At 52.2% G+C, this 14,620-nt stretch overlaps 1 protein-coding gene across 1 annotated transcript in view; it reads right to left on the reverse strand.

The window, feature by feature from the left end:
- Positions 1-3,800: 3,800 nt before the first annotated feature.
- The window catches only part of EPHB1 (EPH receptor B1), a 31,850-nt gene continuing 21,030 nt past the window's right edge, over positions 3,801-14,620 (reverse strand). The window contains exons 8-14 of the mRNA XM_026073711.1: positions 13,489-13,611; positions 12,102-12,349; positions 10,917-11,132; positions 6,731-6,880; positions 5,749-5,942; positions 4,453-4,608; positions 3,801-3,909 (exon numbers count right to left, since the gene is read on the reverse strand). Coding sequence (XP_025929496.1) covers positions 3,801-3,909; positions 4,453-4,608; positions 5,749-5,942; positions 6,731-6,880; positions 10,917-11,132; positions 12,102-12,349; positions 13,489-13,611 — 1,196 coding nt within the window. The remainder of the gene's footprint in view (positions 3,910-4,452; positions 4,609-5,748; positions 5,943-6,730; positions 6,881-10,916; positions 11,133-12,101; positions 12,350-13,488; positions 13,612-14,620) is intronic.

Here is a 14,620-nt window from a genome sequence, read left to right on the forward strand (position 1 = left end):
TATTGAAAAAGTAAAACAAAGAGGCTCAAAAAAACCCCCAAACCATTGGCTCTGTTCATTTTCCTTAAAAAAAAAAAAGTCTTCATTGGAAAAAGCTCCTTTCCAGGACTAAGAAGTGCAACTGTTGGTGCTGTTGCCCACAGGCTGTCCCACCATGTCCTCAGGACTGTGCTGCCCTTTGCAATTTTGCTTTCCCAGGTCTCTGGTACCAACAAGGACCTTGAGGCATGCTAAGCAGCAAGGGAGAAGCACACAGCACACATGGGGGTGATCTCCAAGCAGATCTGGAGGCTGTTGGACATTCAGCCAAGTGTCCCATGTGTGCGTGGAGGCTGCTGGCAAGGCTGCGGGAAAGCTGCTGGCATTTGGACCAAGTCTGCAACATTCGTGACCTCAGGGCAAGGTCTCCAGGGCAGAGGCAAAGACTTTCCTGACTATCAGCCTGAGCTGGTGGTACCAGGGATGCTTCAAGCCCTAACATTTGCATCATAGCTATATATTTCTCCATTTGTGAGGAACGGTAAAGAAATGCCCGACGTCTCTGAAGGCAAGAGACCAGGCGGCCCACGGTGACCCTCCTTCGGGCTACCATCTTGACACCAACCCGCTTGCCAACTACAGCTCAGCGCTGAAGGGATTTATTTTGGGCCGTCTTCAGCCTCCTTGCTCAGACCTGGGCACCAGCACTCTGCTGCACTGCTCTTGCTGCATGACCATGGAGGAGACATCTCCAGGCTCCTCCAGTACCTCCATGGCTGCTCGCGAGAGCTGGCAGGGCTCAACGCAAAGGAGCGGACCGCATCCCAGGGTGCCGTGCCGACGAACCCAGAACAAAGTGATGCCATCCTCACTGTGAGAGCTGGCTAGAAGATACGGGCTAGGGGAAGGGTGAGGGCTGCACTGAGTTAACTGTTGGCAGGGTGTAATGAGGTTTTGGAAGCAGGCCTGAAAATTTTAAGAGGTCAGGATGAACCCTTCTGTTCTCTGAGTTTTGTAAATATGGCATTGTTCCCAGGCAAAAATCTCTCCCTGATCCTTAACGGCCATCCTGGTGCCCAGATGTGCCAACTTCCCACACTCGCGCCTGCAACACAACTTCCTCCCCTGCTCCGGGAACCTGTCTGCACGGCTGCCAGCTACTGCCCCTGTGCAGGGGGAGGAAAAAAAGGGCCCCGTCCCCAGGAAAAAGCAGCCGAGGAAGCCCAAAGCTGCAAGGTGACGCTTAAGAGACATTTCTGAAAGCTGCTTGGCCAAGCAAATGCCACATCTGGGAATGCCCAGCCGTCATATCATCCCGGCACCCCCAGGCGAAATGGGGGGAGGGCACCAGGCATGGCTGGGGGGCAGCTGCCTTTCAGGTGCTTTCCTCGGCTGGATAACAAGCAGCAGGATAAGCATAAAAGCGCAGTTTTGATATTTAGCCTGTGTCACTGTCATTCCTTTTTTCTAAACGCCTTTAGCTCCCTTCTAATAAAAGAGAAATCATAAAAAACCCCACAAAGGATCCCTCACTGACAGCGAATATCAATGTAGCAACGCGGTGCATTAGTATGCATACCGCCCGCTCTATCCGCTTGTTGGAGTTGGTGCGACAACATCCAGGAATACAGATGTTGGTTGCGAGCATCCCGAGAGGTATCAGCGATCGCCTATCAGACAGGACCAGGAACAGTCCCTGCTGTTGTAAACAAGGGGGAGTTTCTCTGCCTCTTTCTCTGGGGGGAGTTCGGTGATTTGCAACAAGCTCATTTCTGCGTCTTCTCAGTTCCTGTTCTTCGGCAGGGCAGCGAGCAATTTTCCTTAGGCAACTAAAACCATTTTGAGGTCTAAAGCAGCAGAGGTGCTCTCCCAAGCGCGGAGAGGTGCGAGCTCGGCCGAGCAGGGCCAACGGTCAGAGCACCTCGGAGCGGAGGTTGCTCCCCAGCGCCCCGTTCCGGGCAGCATCCCTGCAGCGGAGCGGGATGCAAGGTTTCCAATACACATGCGAGATGCCGGGCTACTGAGCTAGGGCTAGGAGGCACCAAGCTGCTGAAACGTCTTAAGACGGCGACTGCCAGGCGCTTGGGCTTGGCAGCAGCTCAGCGCACGCTGGGCGGGAGCCAGCAAGGCTCCTCCAGCTCGCTGAGCCGACCTGCCGTGGCTGATGGCATGCCATCAAACCCCGTCCCTCCGCCACACGAGTGCCGTTCGCCGACAACTGCCGTGCCTGCAAGAGCGCGGTGATGGATCATTATAACTCGCACACAATGATCTAAGTAAAAGCCTTATTAAGAGTTCATTCATTTTATAAACTCTACGCATAGTCCATAGAGGGAAGTTAGATTGCCCAGTCTTACAATATTCTGTGTAAACACTGACATGCTTCTAGTAATTTTAACTAGATCAATTTGCAAGGAGACAAGCAGTGGAACAAAAAATCAAATTAAACACGGGGAAATATTCACTGGAAGAGGCTTTAAAGAAGTGAGCGGAAAAATACAGAAGATGGATAGAGAGGTATGTGAAACAAATGGACCTACCTCTGAAGCCATGAAACCTAAGTCTGTAATTTAATATCAAAATCCTTAGGTCCACAAGATGGGAAAAAGTTCGCCATAGCCATCTTCTGCGGATCACTGAGGCTCTGGAGGACTTATCAGTCTGTTTTCCAGAGCATCTCTCCTTCTTTTCCAGCGGCCTCCGCAGTCAACAACCCAGTAACAACCACACTGCGTCTCATCGAGTCCCAGCCCGTACAGCATCTTCGCTGACCGGTCCTTTGCTTCCTCCTCCCTGTTTGTAAAATGCTGAGCGTTTGCTTTGCTTGGTTGGTTGGCTTTTCCCTGTTATTTCCCACTCTCTCCGGTGCCATGGATCCGGACAGAAATCAAAGCCATCCACTTCTCCCTCCCCACCACCCCAGATCCCCCAGAGGGTTTGGAACTGACTGTTCATTCACGTCAGGGTCGGTTGTGATTTTCTGTTATGGACAAGCAGTGAGTCCACAGGAAGTTGACAACGTACACACGCGCACAAGCGCACACACACACACGGGAACACCTCTTTCTCTGTTTTCCATGATGGATTTTTTTTTTTCCTTTTTGCAAAAAAATGCAAGCAAAAGAAAAACAAGGTTTTCTATTGAAGGTACATCTCTTCTTCAATATGAAGACATTAACTGGATTGATTCGGATCCCCCATGCAGTGGTCAGTGAAGTCCTTTGGTAGTTGACAGAACGACATCTGGATATGACAGTAGGTAGCTGTGGAGACTTCTGAAGACACTTCCACACAGTTCATGAGCAGAGAAAAGGACCAGGGTGAGGCAGGAAGGGCCGGGGGAGGGAAGGAGAGCAAAAGAAGAAAAGAAAATGAACATGGTTGCTGAAGGTGGTTTCTCTGGACCGGAAGCTCAGTTCTTGTGCCTCTCCCTTCCCCAACAGCCCCTTCTTCCTTATCAGTTTTGACTACTGCTCACTGGTGGCGGGATTGGAGTCTGGTTTCTAGGGATTGGGGTTTTTTCCCCAACACATATTGGTTTGTCTTCATTGCGTGGTTTTTTTTTAAATATATGATTTGTACATATTTATATGTATTTATATGCTGTTCCCCATGACATTGGTAAGTGTGCTTCTGTTGGTGAGAAATGGAAGTCACCAGTTAGAAATGAGTCCCAGGTATCTCCTTGTCTGCCGTTACAGTTCTCAGACAATGATTCAACCTCTCCAAACGTTTCACTGCTTCTTCTGTCAGTTCCTCTCCTCCCACCTCCGACCCTCCATTACTCCCCTCCCCATCCCCTCCCCATCAAATCAGAGACGTCATGCCATTGAGGTCGGAGACTGACTCATCTGTACTCTCATAGACTGGACGCTGTTCAGAATCTTCTTCTGGTGTCCAGCTAAAGTTATCCCTATTCTCAGGAGATCTCTGGAGGGGAAAAAAAAAAAAAAAAAAGGGAAGAAGAAAGAAAGAAAGAAAGAAGTCAACGGACAGTTCAGTTTTGGTGTATTTATTTTACTGTCTCTAAGAAACGTGCATGATGTAAATTCAGAGGTGCTGACTTGTTCCTCTCAAGAGAGGAAGAAAGCAGCCTGAAAATTTTCCATTTGAGAGCAACGAACCCAAAGCACAGTCCCAGTGAAGAGCCCAGTGAGCACTGGGGTGGGTGAGGAGGGTGGAGGGAACGACCTGAGTGCTCACCCCAGACCACAAACACACCCAGATCCAAACTCCATGGTGCTCCCGCTACCCTGGGCACTTTGCACACCTCCTTTATTTGCAGCTGTCCCCTTCTAGCTGTTGAAACAGGAGGGATGATGCATACTTTCTCTCTCATCCTGTCTCAACCCCGAAGCACTGAACCATCTCATGGTAGCGAAAGGCTTTTGGTGGCCTGTCTTGCTTCCAACTACAACCAACAGAGCCGTGCCAGAGATGTCTGGGGGGACTGCGTGACCACATCAAACTTACTCTGACGTCATCTGGGCAACGAGCTGCAGGGAGGTGAAGCCAGCTGTCAAGAAGTTATCTCTGTACTGGCTCATTTTAATGGCGCTTAGCCAATCTTCTACTGAGGTAAAGGCAGTGAAATCAGGGATGGAGCGGTCTAAGAGTGGCTGAGAAGGCCTGAAACGCAACAGAGAAGCACCAGGGTTAGGCTGCTTTGGCAGTGACTGCAGATAACCCCAGCATCGGTCCCAAAACACCCGCTCCTGTGGAGAGGTCGTTACGATGGGCTACCACGCATGAGACAGCCGCCACGGCCACTGCAGAAACCAGTACAGCAATATTCTGGGTACCTGGCCCCAACCTGAGCCTCCCTCCCCCTCTGACGCTCCTTGAATTCACCATCTTCTGACCTCTCACTCTTGTCCGCGCTCCCAGACTGCGGAAAGACAGCGAGACTGGGAGTCATGGACCCCACAGTGCCCCAGAGCATCTGTGCTAGTGGGCAGCTGCCTCCTGCTGAGGGAGGCACTGGGCATGGGATGTCAACAGGACAGATCCTTTGAAAAGGCACAGCAGCACTGCCATGGTCCAGACATGCTTCCTAGAGATGGTCTGGACGATACTGTGAAGGCAAGAGTCTTCCTAAGGAATTTAAATTGGCCGCTGAGATGTCCATGCGTGACGAGACAGGATTCTTTACATTCCTGGTATCCGTTTTCCAGAGTTAAAAGGAAAAAGCGGTTCTCCAGCCTCAAGGAAGGCCAACCCGTTGGGAATATTGCTTTCCTGCTCTGCCCAAGAGTGTTTTACAACCTCATATATCGCAGTTCAGCTCCTCTGACATTCAGAGCAGCACCTGCATTTTGCCCCGCTCACACGAACGGGGTGGTGTTCGCTGCTTGGGAGCATCTGCACGAGCAGACCTTTACACCTGTAGGCATGGCAGCTTCTCCTTGGTGCGGACGCACCATTCGTGGGATGCTCTCCTCTACACTCCAGCTCAGAGAGCTCTGGGGACCGAGATGCGAGTGGAGCAGATACTGTGCCATGTGCCTCTACGGTCACACGCCATAAAGAATCAATAGCAAAGAATTATTGCCGTTGCTAGACTGCAAACTACATGTTCTTTGTCTGACTGTCAGGCAGAGCAAAGACAGAAATCCCACACGACTGGGGAACAATTTAGGAATTTACGTTCTTCCCACTAGCAACACGGTCAGCTCAGCGAGCCTTCGTCCGTGACTAGGGGTGCCGACGGGAAGTCCCCAACCCCGACCGGGACCTTGGCCTCACCCACGTGGGTGCTCTGGGACTCACACAGCGGTGATGGTAGCCACAGTTTTGAGGCTCGCCGGGTTGCGGATCATTTTGTCGAGGGTGTTGACTATCTCGGTGAAACGAGGCCGGGTGTTGCGGTCTTTCTGCCAGCAGTCCAGCATCAGCTGGTGCAGAGCGGCGGGACAGTCCATGGGGGGCGGCAGCCGGTAGTCCTGCTCGATGGCGTTGATAACCTGCGGGCCAAGGGGGCGAGAGAGCCACAGATGAGCAGGAGGGACACGCTTTGGACGTCTAACTCGGCCCACAAAAGCTCGGCGCCGCATCCGCAGGGAAGRACAGCCCCGAGCGACCCGAGCACGCAACCCCGAGCACGCCTGGGCTCACGTACCCAGCACAGCAGGGGGGCCAGACACCCCCGGGGTCCCTCTCCCCGGAGCTGATTTATTCCTGCGGGCAGAGGTGCTACACTCGGCAACGCTGCGGGCCGGGAGAGCGGTTGCCAGCCCACTCGATCGGGAGCAAAGGGAGCGGGAGGAGCCGCGCGCGGCTCTGCCGGCGCCGGGGCGCGCCGAGGTTAATCGCAGCTCTGATGCTCCGCGAGCAGTGCAGTTCCTCGCAGCGGCGAGCTGCCGCTCGTTAGCTCGGCTGAGCGCATCGGAGCGCAGGAGTCCGACTACCAAAGCTCTTTCCCCGCTCGAAAATCCTCTGAACATTTTCAAAGGCCTTCTGGGCTCCCGAAGTCCAATTACCAGCCCACTGGCTTTTCTTCCCCTCTTCCCTGCATCCATCCTTTCACTCGCCGGCCTTTTTCATCTGGAAAACCGCTGAGCGCTGCAGCGGCTCTGGAAAGGAGCAGCCGGCTCTGGAGCAGCCGGGAGAGCTGACGCCCGCAGCGCGACAACCCCATCCAAAACCGCCCATGCAGGGGGCAGAGCCGAGGAGCAACCTCCGGGCTCGCAGCCGAGCCCCCCAGCACGCACACGCACCGCCGCAGTAACAACGCCCGGCTCGGCCCACTCACGTCTTGGTTGGACATGTCCCAGTACGGCCTCTCGCCGAAGGACATCACCTCCCACATGACGATGCCRTAGCTCCAGACGTCGCTGGCCGAGGTGAACTTGCGGTAAGCGATGGCCTCCGGGGCTGTCCACCTCACGGGGATCTTCCCACCCTGGAGAAGAAGGACGGGCAGGTCAGTCCCCGGCATCGAAGCCTAGCTGGGAGCGACTGGGATTTTTCCTCCCTTTCACGGTTCCCTAAGCAGCCGCCCACACCTCTAGGCGATGGGGCTGCAAGGAGCCGAACAACCAAGCCTTTTTAGGAGGAATAAGTGAATAAATGGCTCCCTTGGTAGAGCATCCCAAGCCGAGCCAGGGCCACCAGGAGCCACCCCGTGCTCCTGCCTTGGGTCCCTGCAGAGCGACTGCTCCTTCAGCTCGGACGGGGCCCAGCACCCTCCTGCTGCCCCATAACACGGGCAAGGAGAGACATTGATTCTCAAGCACAAAAACAGCAGGTGGTATACGTGTAGCCGGATTCGATAGTTACCGTGTGACTGTCTTCTCTAAGGACTGAAAATTAGAAAATGTCAATACAGCTATTTGTTAACTGGGGCTGGAGGTAAATTGGAGCAGAAAGGGCGTTTATTCAGCTTTGTCTCAAAAGGGTTTCCCCTATGTATCTTCAACTTTTCTTAACGCTGTAGCAATCTCTTCTCCATCCTTCCATTGTGCTTTATAGTTTTGGGATGAGAAGAGGGGGCAGGAGTCAAAAACATCTCCTTGAATTTATCTAGKACCTACATAGGAGGGTTTATCTAAGTGAAACAAAACGGTTTCTCTAAAGGGTAGAAACCCAGGGACTGCTGCCAAAGAGCAGAGMCAGGCACGTGCCTGCAGCTGGACGAGCAAGCGCAGGGCTCCTTCCCCATTCTCGAGGGCACGGCCCCGCGCTGAGGCTGGACCCATCGGGAAGTGCCAGCACACACGGCAAACGCAGCAGGCATTGCAGCAGCCCAAACYGACTCCTGGCGTGAAATGGTTGAACCTTATCCTGCAAACTACACTAATAATATTAACGTCAGACGTTAATGCTGACGAACGTGCGCACGGATGTGCATGCACGTGCATTTAAAAGGCGTCTGCGTTTCCTGCTGAGACTCTGGAGGTGCTCTCGTCTCCCTGAGCCCGAGGGCGGCTGGCAGACATCGGTGCCTGCTTGCTCCTCCGTGCACGCAAGCAGGACCCACGGTGCAGGCTACAGCACTCGGCCCTGGGCAACCCTCGCCGCCCCACAACCAGGCATGCAAGGTGCCCTGTCTCCGGGTCCCTTCCCAAGGGAGACGACAGGGAAGGGTTGACAAGGGCTACCTTGACACTTGTGTGACTGCTGGCCGTGATAGCGCTCGCCTTGGATAAGGAGCTACACGTATCCTCAGCTCTTGGCCTTGGCTTGAGCTTTAATTAGATGACACCTGCCCTGCACTGACAGCTTTGGCTTTGCCAGGGCCTGCAGGACAAAGCGCTCTGGCCACCACAAACCACCATGCTATGGGCCACCATGCTCCTTGAGGGCAGTGAAGAAGGAGAAGAAGAGCAGAGGCCTGCTGGGTGCTCAGCAGTTCACGGGGTGCATGCCCTTGCCCTCCAGGCCCTACTGGAGACAGCGAGCGTGGCTCACTCAAGCACAAATGGAGGATGTACCCAACGTCTCCCTTCCCTCACCTCTGCAAACCATTACAAACTGCTGCAGCAGAACACACACGAGAGGTCGAAGCCCCGAAAGGAGGGTCTCCTCCCCTTCCCTCTCCTCATCTGGTGACGTGGCCAGCACAACCACAGACAAGGTTGTCACATGCAGATGAGACATCACAAGAAACTGCCTCTTTAGAAAGGATGGGGGGTGAGCACCTCGTCTCCTAAAAGCTCACAAACAGGCTCCGGGTTATCAGCCATCACCTGCCCTCCACTCACATCCCACCGGTCAGGACAGGGATGGCTCCTCAGCCCCAGCTCCACAACCCTCCGCACGCACGGCGAGCTCGAGGTCGCGCTGGCAGGGACACGGCCTCCRCAGAGAAGGGGCAAGAGCAGCCAAACTCCTTCTTGGCAAAGCCCAATCCAGTCCTCTTTGTGTGATTGAGGTAATATCAAAAAAAAAMCAAAAAAAACCCGCAAGGGATGAAGGAAAGAAACAAAGAAATGGGCAATATTTACTCGGGGCAGAATTGCATTGTAAATCGTTTAGCACAATTGTTTTCCACAGCCTTTCCAATGAAGCGTCAGCTGCTCTTTAAGGATGAATGGCAAAAATTTGATCTGAATAACTACAAATGGAGAAAWTAACTGCTAGGTTGTTTTTCCTGCCTCTTCCCCAGAGCTAAAAACCTGCTGTGGGAGGCTGAGTGATGTAATCGCAGGCAGAGCATCATTTCCCAGCTGCTGAGAAGATCTATTATGGCCTAAATTAAATATAAACACCGATGAGATAATCTCTTTTATCTCTAAAGGTGGGAAAAGGCTACTTCATGCCTTTTCCCAGCAACTGCTGCTGGGCACTTTAAACAAGAAAAATACCATTCTTCCACTGAAGAGCTACTGCCTGCAGGACAGGCTTGGGCAGGGAGCGCTGGCATTCCCACGGAGCAGGGGAGGACCAGACCCCAGCCAGAAGCCCACAAGTTTGGCTTACACCAGCTCTGCATCTGCATGACTCTGATTCCTTTACTTCAGTTTGATGAAAGCCAAACAGTGCTCATCTCCTCAGGGCTCCCGTCATAAATCACATTATGTGCAGCAACTCAGACTCCGCACGGTGGCCTGAGCCTCCTGGCCAGAGAGCCTGGATCCAGCCCAAGCGCCTGGCCAAAAGCAGGCCATGCCCAGGGAAGGTGGGCAGGAGAAACTGCTTTTGCAGGAGTTGGTCTAGGATGCCTCTCCTTGCTCCCTCACCCAAGTCACACCTTTCCCCACCACTTTGAAGTCCCCGATGACATGGAGCCAGCCCCTATGGTCACTGCTTGGGAAACACCAGCTCACTTCATTCACCACCGAGAAACCCCAGACCCAGAAAACCCAGATTTTACACTGCTCTCCTCAATCTGTGAGATGTGACCTGCTTCATCGCTCAGCTGGAACCACCGAGCCTCTTTTCAGCGCTGCCAATAAAAGATGTGGTCTCTTCATCCTCCTTCTCCAAGGCATGGCCCAGCCATGCTTTTCACTGCTGTATTATGAATTGTTTATAAAGAGTTAAGAAGGTTATTAGCTCTTTTAATAAATGATTAATCAATTACGGAGTCCACCAGGTCAACAGCTTGCTTATAAGCTTCTCCTGTGTTCATCCATAACATTGGCTACAGCCTCTGGGGCCTGCTTGCATGGGTTTCTAACGTGCTCATACTGCCTAGTAATCTCTTAGTGACCCTGTCTAAACTACTCATACAGATAGAGTTAGGAAAAAGCGGGATGCGTTTGTCAGAGCGGTAATGAATAGCGCAATTGCACCACCATGTTTCATTATCTCCAGGTGGAAGTGAGAGGTTCCCAGGCCCCCAGGTCTGGAGACAGAGGGATCCTGCTGGAAGGGGAGCGGGTCATGCTGCCCCCAGGGCTGCAGGGAGCAGGAGGAGGGCTCCGACCTCCCGGGGCTGCAGAAGAGGCAACAGGGAGCAGAGAGGGGCTGGGATTATCTGCGAACGAGTTAATTAAACGGTGGCTGGGGAATAGCGGCACTCCGATTAGACTTGTCTCTTTAATTAATGCCTCGAACAAATTTCCAGAAGAGAAAAGTAGACCAGAACTGGAGTGCTGTGGGAATGGCAGCTAAAACGCTCTAGCTATATGGTCAAGAAAGCCGTTTATTGCCCTCTGCCTCTTGTAGCCCTCTTCCAGGTCTCCTCTGCAGGGACTCTTTCTGTCCATGGAGGAGAGAGAAAAGGCTCATTTGGAAACCAGCCAAGGGTAGAAAGGAGCTTTGGGGAGGAGGGAGACAGAAAACTCAGAAAGGGAGGAGGGGAAAGGAAGGAGAAGAGGATGATGGAGGAAGAAAGGAATGAGAGCAAGGAAAATAAGAGTGTCAGCCTTCACAAGCAAAGCGCAACGCAGGCATGAGAGATCCTGCACAAGTCAAATCTCTGTCATTTTTAGTGAACTGGCCTCGACAAGAGGCTCACAGATTTACTGCTCAGGGATATGACTGGTACGTACCAACGAGCTGGTATAGGTGGGGTCGGACGTATCGTCTTGCAGGTAGCGTGAGAGGCCGAAGTCTGACACTTTGCACACCAGGTTACTGTTAACCAGGATGTTCCTGGCAGCCAGATCGCGGTGAACATAATTCATCTCTGCAAGGTATTTCATCCCGGCAGCAATTCCTCTGAGCATCCCCACCAGCTGGATTACTGTGAATTGCCCATCGTTTTGCTGTGAGCAGAAAGAGCAGGCACCAGGGTCAGTGAAAGCCATCTGAAACCATTACGGGCAGGTTCTTCTGAACAGGAACGGGCACAGAGACGTTGCTTTGCGGACCGCGTCGCTCCCCCATCCTATCTGCGAGAAGCAGAGCTCCTCCAGAGCAGGACTTCTCCTCCAGCCGCTCCCCTTGCTTCTGCTGCCCACCCCAAGCCCACTGCCAGCACCCCCAGATCAGCCCACCAGGCTTGGCCACGACACCTCTGCTCCGCCACCTGCACAGCGGGTACCTGGCAGCCTCCGACATTTTTCAGGCCATGATTATTCTTTTTCCAAATCCCTCCCCGCCTTTTCCACTAGCTTGCAGGAAAGCCAGAGCCCCAACACCCTGTGCTCCCCGCAAGACTGAGGGATCCCTACACTGAGGGAGCCTCCATGGAGCAGAATCGATGACCTACTCTTCTACCTTTCTGAGCAGCCGATGTGCTAATTAATGCTGCTATTTTTACATCAAGGCTGAAATTAGGCTTATAAGTTACCTGGCTTCTGAGCTAAGGAAACTGAGTGGATTTACAGGACTGGATACCAAATTCTTAATTGTTTTGCAGTTTTCTTTGAAGATCTCAACCTAAGTGGTTTACTCCATTTTTTCCTTCCTCTGTATCTCTTTCCCTCCTCCCTCTCCTTCCCTTTCTTTTCCTTCTTCATTCTTTCTCCTTGCCACTTTTTTCCATGCTTCTACCTTCTTTGCAGGTAGGTGCTGGCACCTTGGCTCTCTTTCCCCTCTGACGTAGCAGGCTGGCTCCAGGCGCTGCCCCACTGCACACCCATGAACCAGTTCCCATCCATGCTGGAAACGCTGCTGAATGGCAACAGAGAACACGCTCCCAAATCCCACAGCCCTGCCAAAACATCCCCCCTTTTGCCAGCGCCAACCATTCCCATCACCTTGGCTGAACGGCAGCGCTCGGCCCTCCTTACCCGCAGGAAAGAGTCCAGGGCCCCGTTTTCCATGAATTCTGTGATGATCATGACAGGCCGGCTTTTGGTCACCACCCCTTCCAGCCGAATGATGTTCGGGTGGTCAAACTGCCCCATGATGCTGGCCTCGCTCAGGAAATCCCTCCGCTGCTTCTCCGAGTAGCCAGCCTTTAACGTTTTGATGGCCACATAGATCTCCCGCTTGCCGGGCAGTTTCAGACGTCCTTTATATACTTCTCCAAACTCTCCTGCAATTGCGAGACCATCCACTACCACCTTCTCCTCCACATAAAACATTGCGAAGAATAACAGTACCATTGAGCTGCCTGCTCTGCAAATCAACTAGCTAATAAACATGAGCCAATTAACAGGTAAGCAGTGCTCTGCTCTATAAAACCACCTGCCTGCCCTCTTTCAGGGGGGCAATGTCTGCTGTTGAGGACATATTTGGGGCCAGCACTTAGTCTTCTTCAGGGAGAGCTAACATTTAAGACCTGCCTCAAATACAAAGTGGTAGCATGGCTAATCTTTGTTTCTTTTTTGCACATCACTTATCTTGGATGGGAAAATAACTGGGTTGTTTTCATTTCTGCACTCTGATTTAAAATACAGAGAAGGCTTCCTGTCATTACACTCAGACAGCTTTCCTTTGCCAAGTCAAAGTCTGCCTGTGGACGGATTATGTTTAAGTCAGGTTTACAGCCGCTTTGCCTTGATGAGCAGCAAAAGGCAACCGATACACTGCTGAACTTGATCCTGATTGAAACAGCTCATTGCTTCTTTGGAGCTTCCCTGCAGATTTTCTTCTACTAGTATGACACAGTTATTTAAAAAATTGAAATAAAAGCAGCACAGATGATACACAGATAGGTGTATATATACATATGTATGTGAATATGGCACAGGCTAGCGAGAGATCTAACTTTTCCTTGTTATCTCTTCAAAGCTAACTAGAAAATCCACAAAAGTCAATCAGTGATAAGTTAACTGAGTTTTTCCAAACCTCAGTTTGGAAGCCTCTCAGAAGAACTTCCAGAGGTCTGGGTTTGAGGCAGGCACGGGAATATGGTCTCATTTCAGCTGAAGGAGATAGGTGAGCCATAGCCAGAGGGGTAGGTAAGGCCCAGTGGCTGTTGGGCTTATCGCTGCTCATCCAGGTACCCGCAGCAGGTGGGAGGCACAAACCAACCTGGTGTCCCCCAATCCATCATAAATCCAGGAAAGCCTGATGTCTCAAGGCTTCCTTGGTGGGTTTGGCTTAAATGCCACACTTCAGGGTGAAGGACTCTGCGTGCATATGCAGAAAATCACTACGGGTCTGTGAGCGTCAGCTCCGGCAAGGCAGAAAGGCTGGGAGGGACAGGCAGTATGGGAAAGCAAGACACACCTGCTCCAATGACTTCTTCAATCTTCACAAAGGATACATCGATCTCCTTGGCAAACTCGCGGACAGCCTCGTTGGGGTCCTCATAAGTGAAGGGGTCAATGTAGATCTTCATCCCTGGAGACCCTGGTCATGGGAAGTACAGGAGAGGCGGCAAAAGGGAGAGAAACGCAACAGCAATTACTCCATGGTCAAGAACTGTAGACCCCTGTGTCCTCACGCTTTCTCCTCTCCACGTCAGTTAAAACTGCTGCTATTCCCTGTGCTCTCCTACATCACCTCCATAGCTTATCATCTCCCTCTTGTCCCCTCGTTCCACCCTACCCTCAATTATATCATCTCCTCTTACTGGTGTGACCTCCATCTCTCCTCCATTATCTTTCCTCTTGCTCCTCTTATGGAAATGTGGAGCATATTACTTATAAGCTGACAGATTGAGACCAGTCCACAGAGTGCACGCGGGAAGCTGGAGCAGGCCATTATTTACCGACAGCACACCAAGCGCATTAGCAGCCGAGTTGGGTAGAGCTGCAGGTAGGTATCAATATTTATCAACGTGACACCTTTCCAGAGCGGAGGCTGGTGCTAAGGTCAGGGAAGGCGGCTTGGGCTCAGCACTTGAAAGAGATGAAAAAAGAGATGAGAGAAGAGGGGAAGAATAACTAGGTGAGGAAGGAATGGCTGAAGGAAAGAAGCAAAACAAAAAAAAAATCACCTCTGAGACCTGCCAGGTTAAAAAATAGAAAAATGATTGCGAGAAAAAAGGGTGAGGGATCATAACCACAGGGGAACAAAATACCATGTGCATGGAAGGAAGACAGGAAAATACATCTCACACATCACAGCTCTCCCTGCTTCAGCTAACGTGACCGCGAGCTCTTGGAGGCAGCTGTGGGCTGCTCTGTGCTGAGCTCGGTGTAACGGGACCCTGCTCCAGCCTGGCAAACACGCAGTAAAYAAAGGCAACCATAAATACAGAAATGGGGGCTCTTAGGTGAGAGGAGACAGTTGTGCAGGGGCCAGGCAAGCCCTCGACAAGGGCTGCTGATGCGCCAGGGAAGGAGAGCTGGGACCACCACCTCCAACGCAAGGCACAAGGCTTGCGACACAAGGCATAAGCTGAGCTTCAGAGACT

The sequence above is a fragment of the Apteryx rowi genome, unplaced genomic scaffold (genome assembly GCF_003343035.1).
Source record: "Apteryx rowi isolate R43461 unplaced genomic scaffold, aptRow1 scaffold_375, whole genome shotgun sequence".
Classification (NCBI taxonomy): domain Eukaryota; kingdom Metazoa; phylum Chordata; class Aves; order Apterygiformes; family Apterygidae; genus Apteryx; species Apteryx rowi.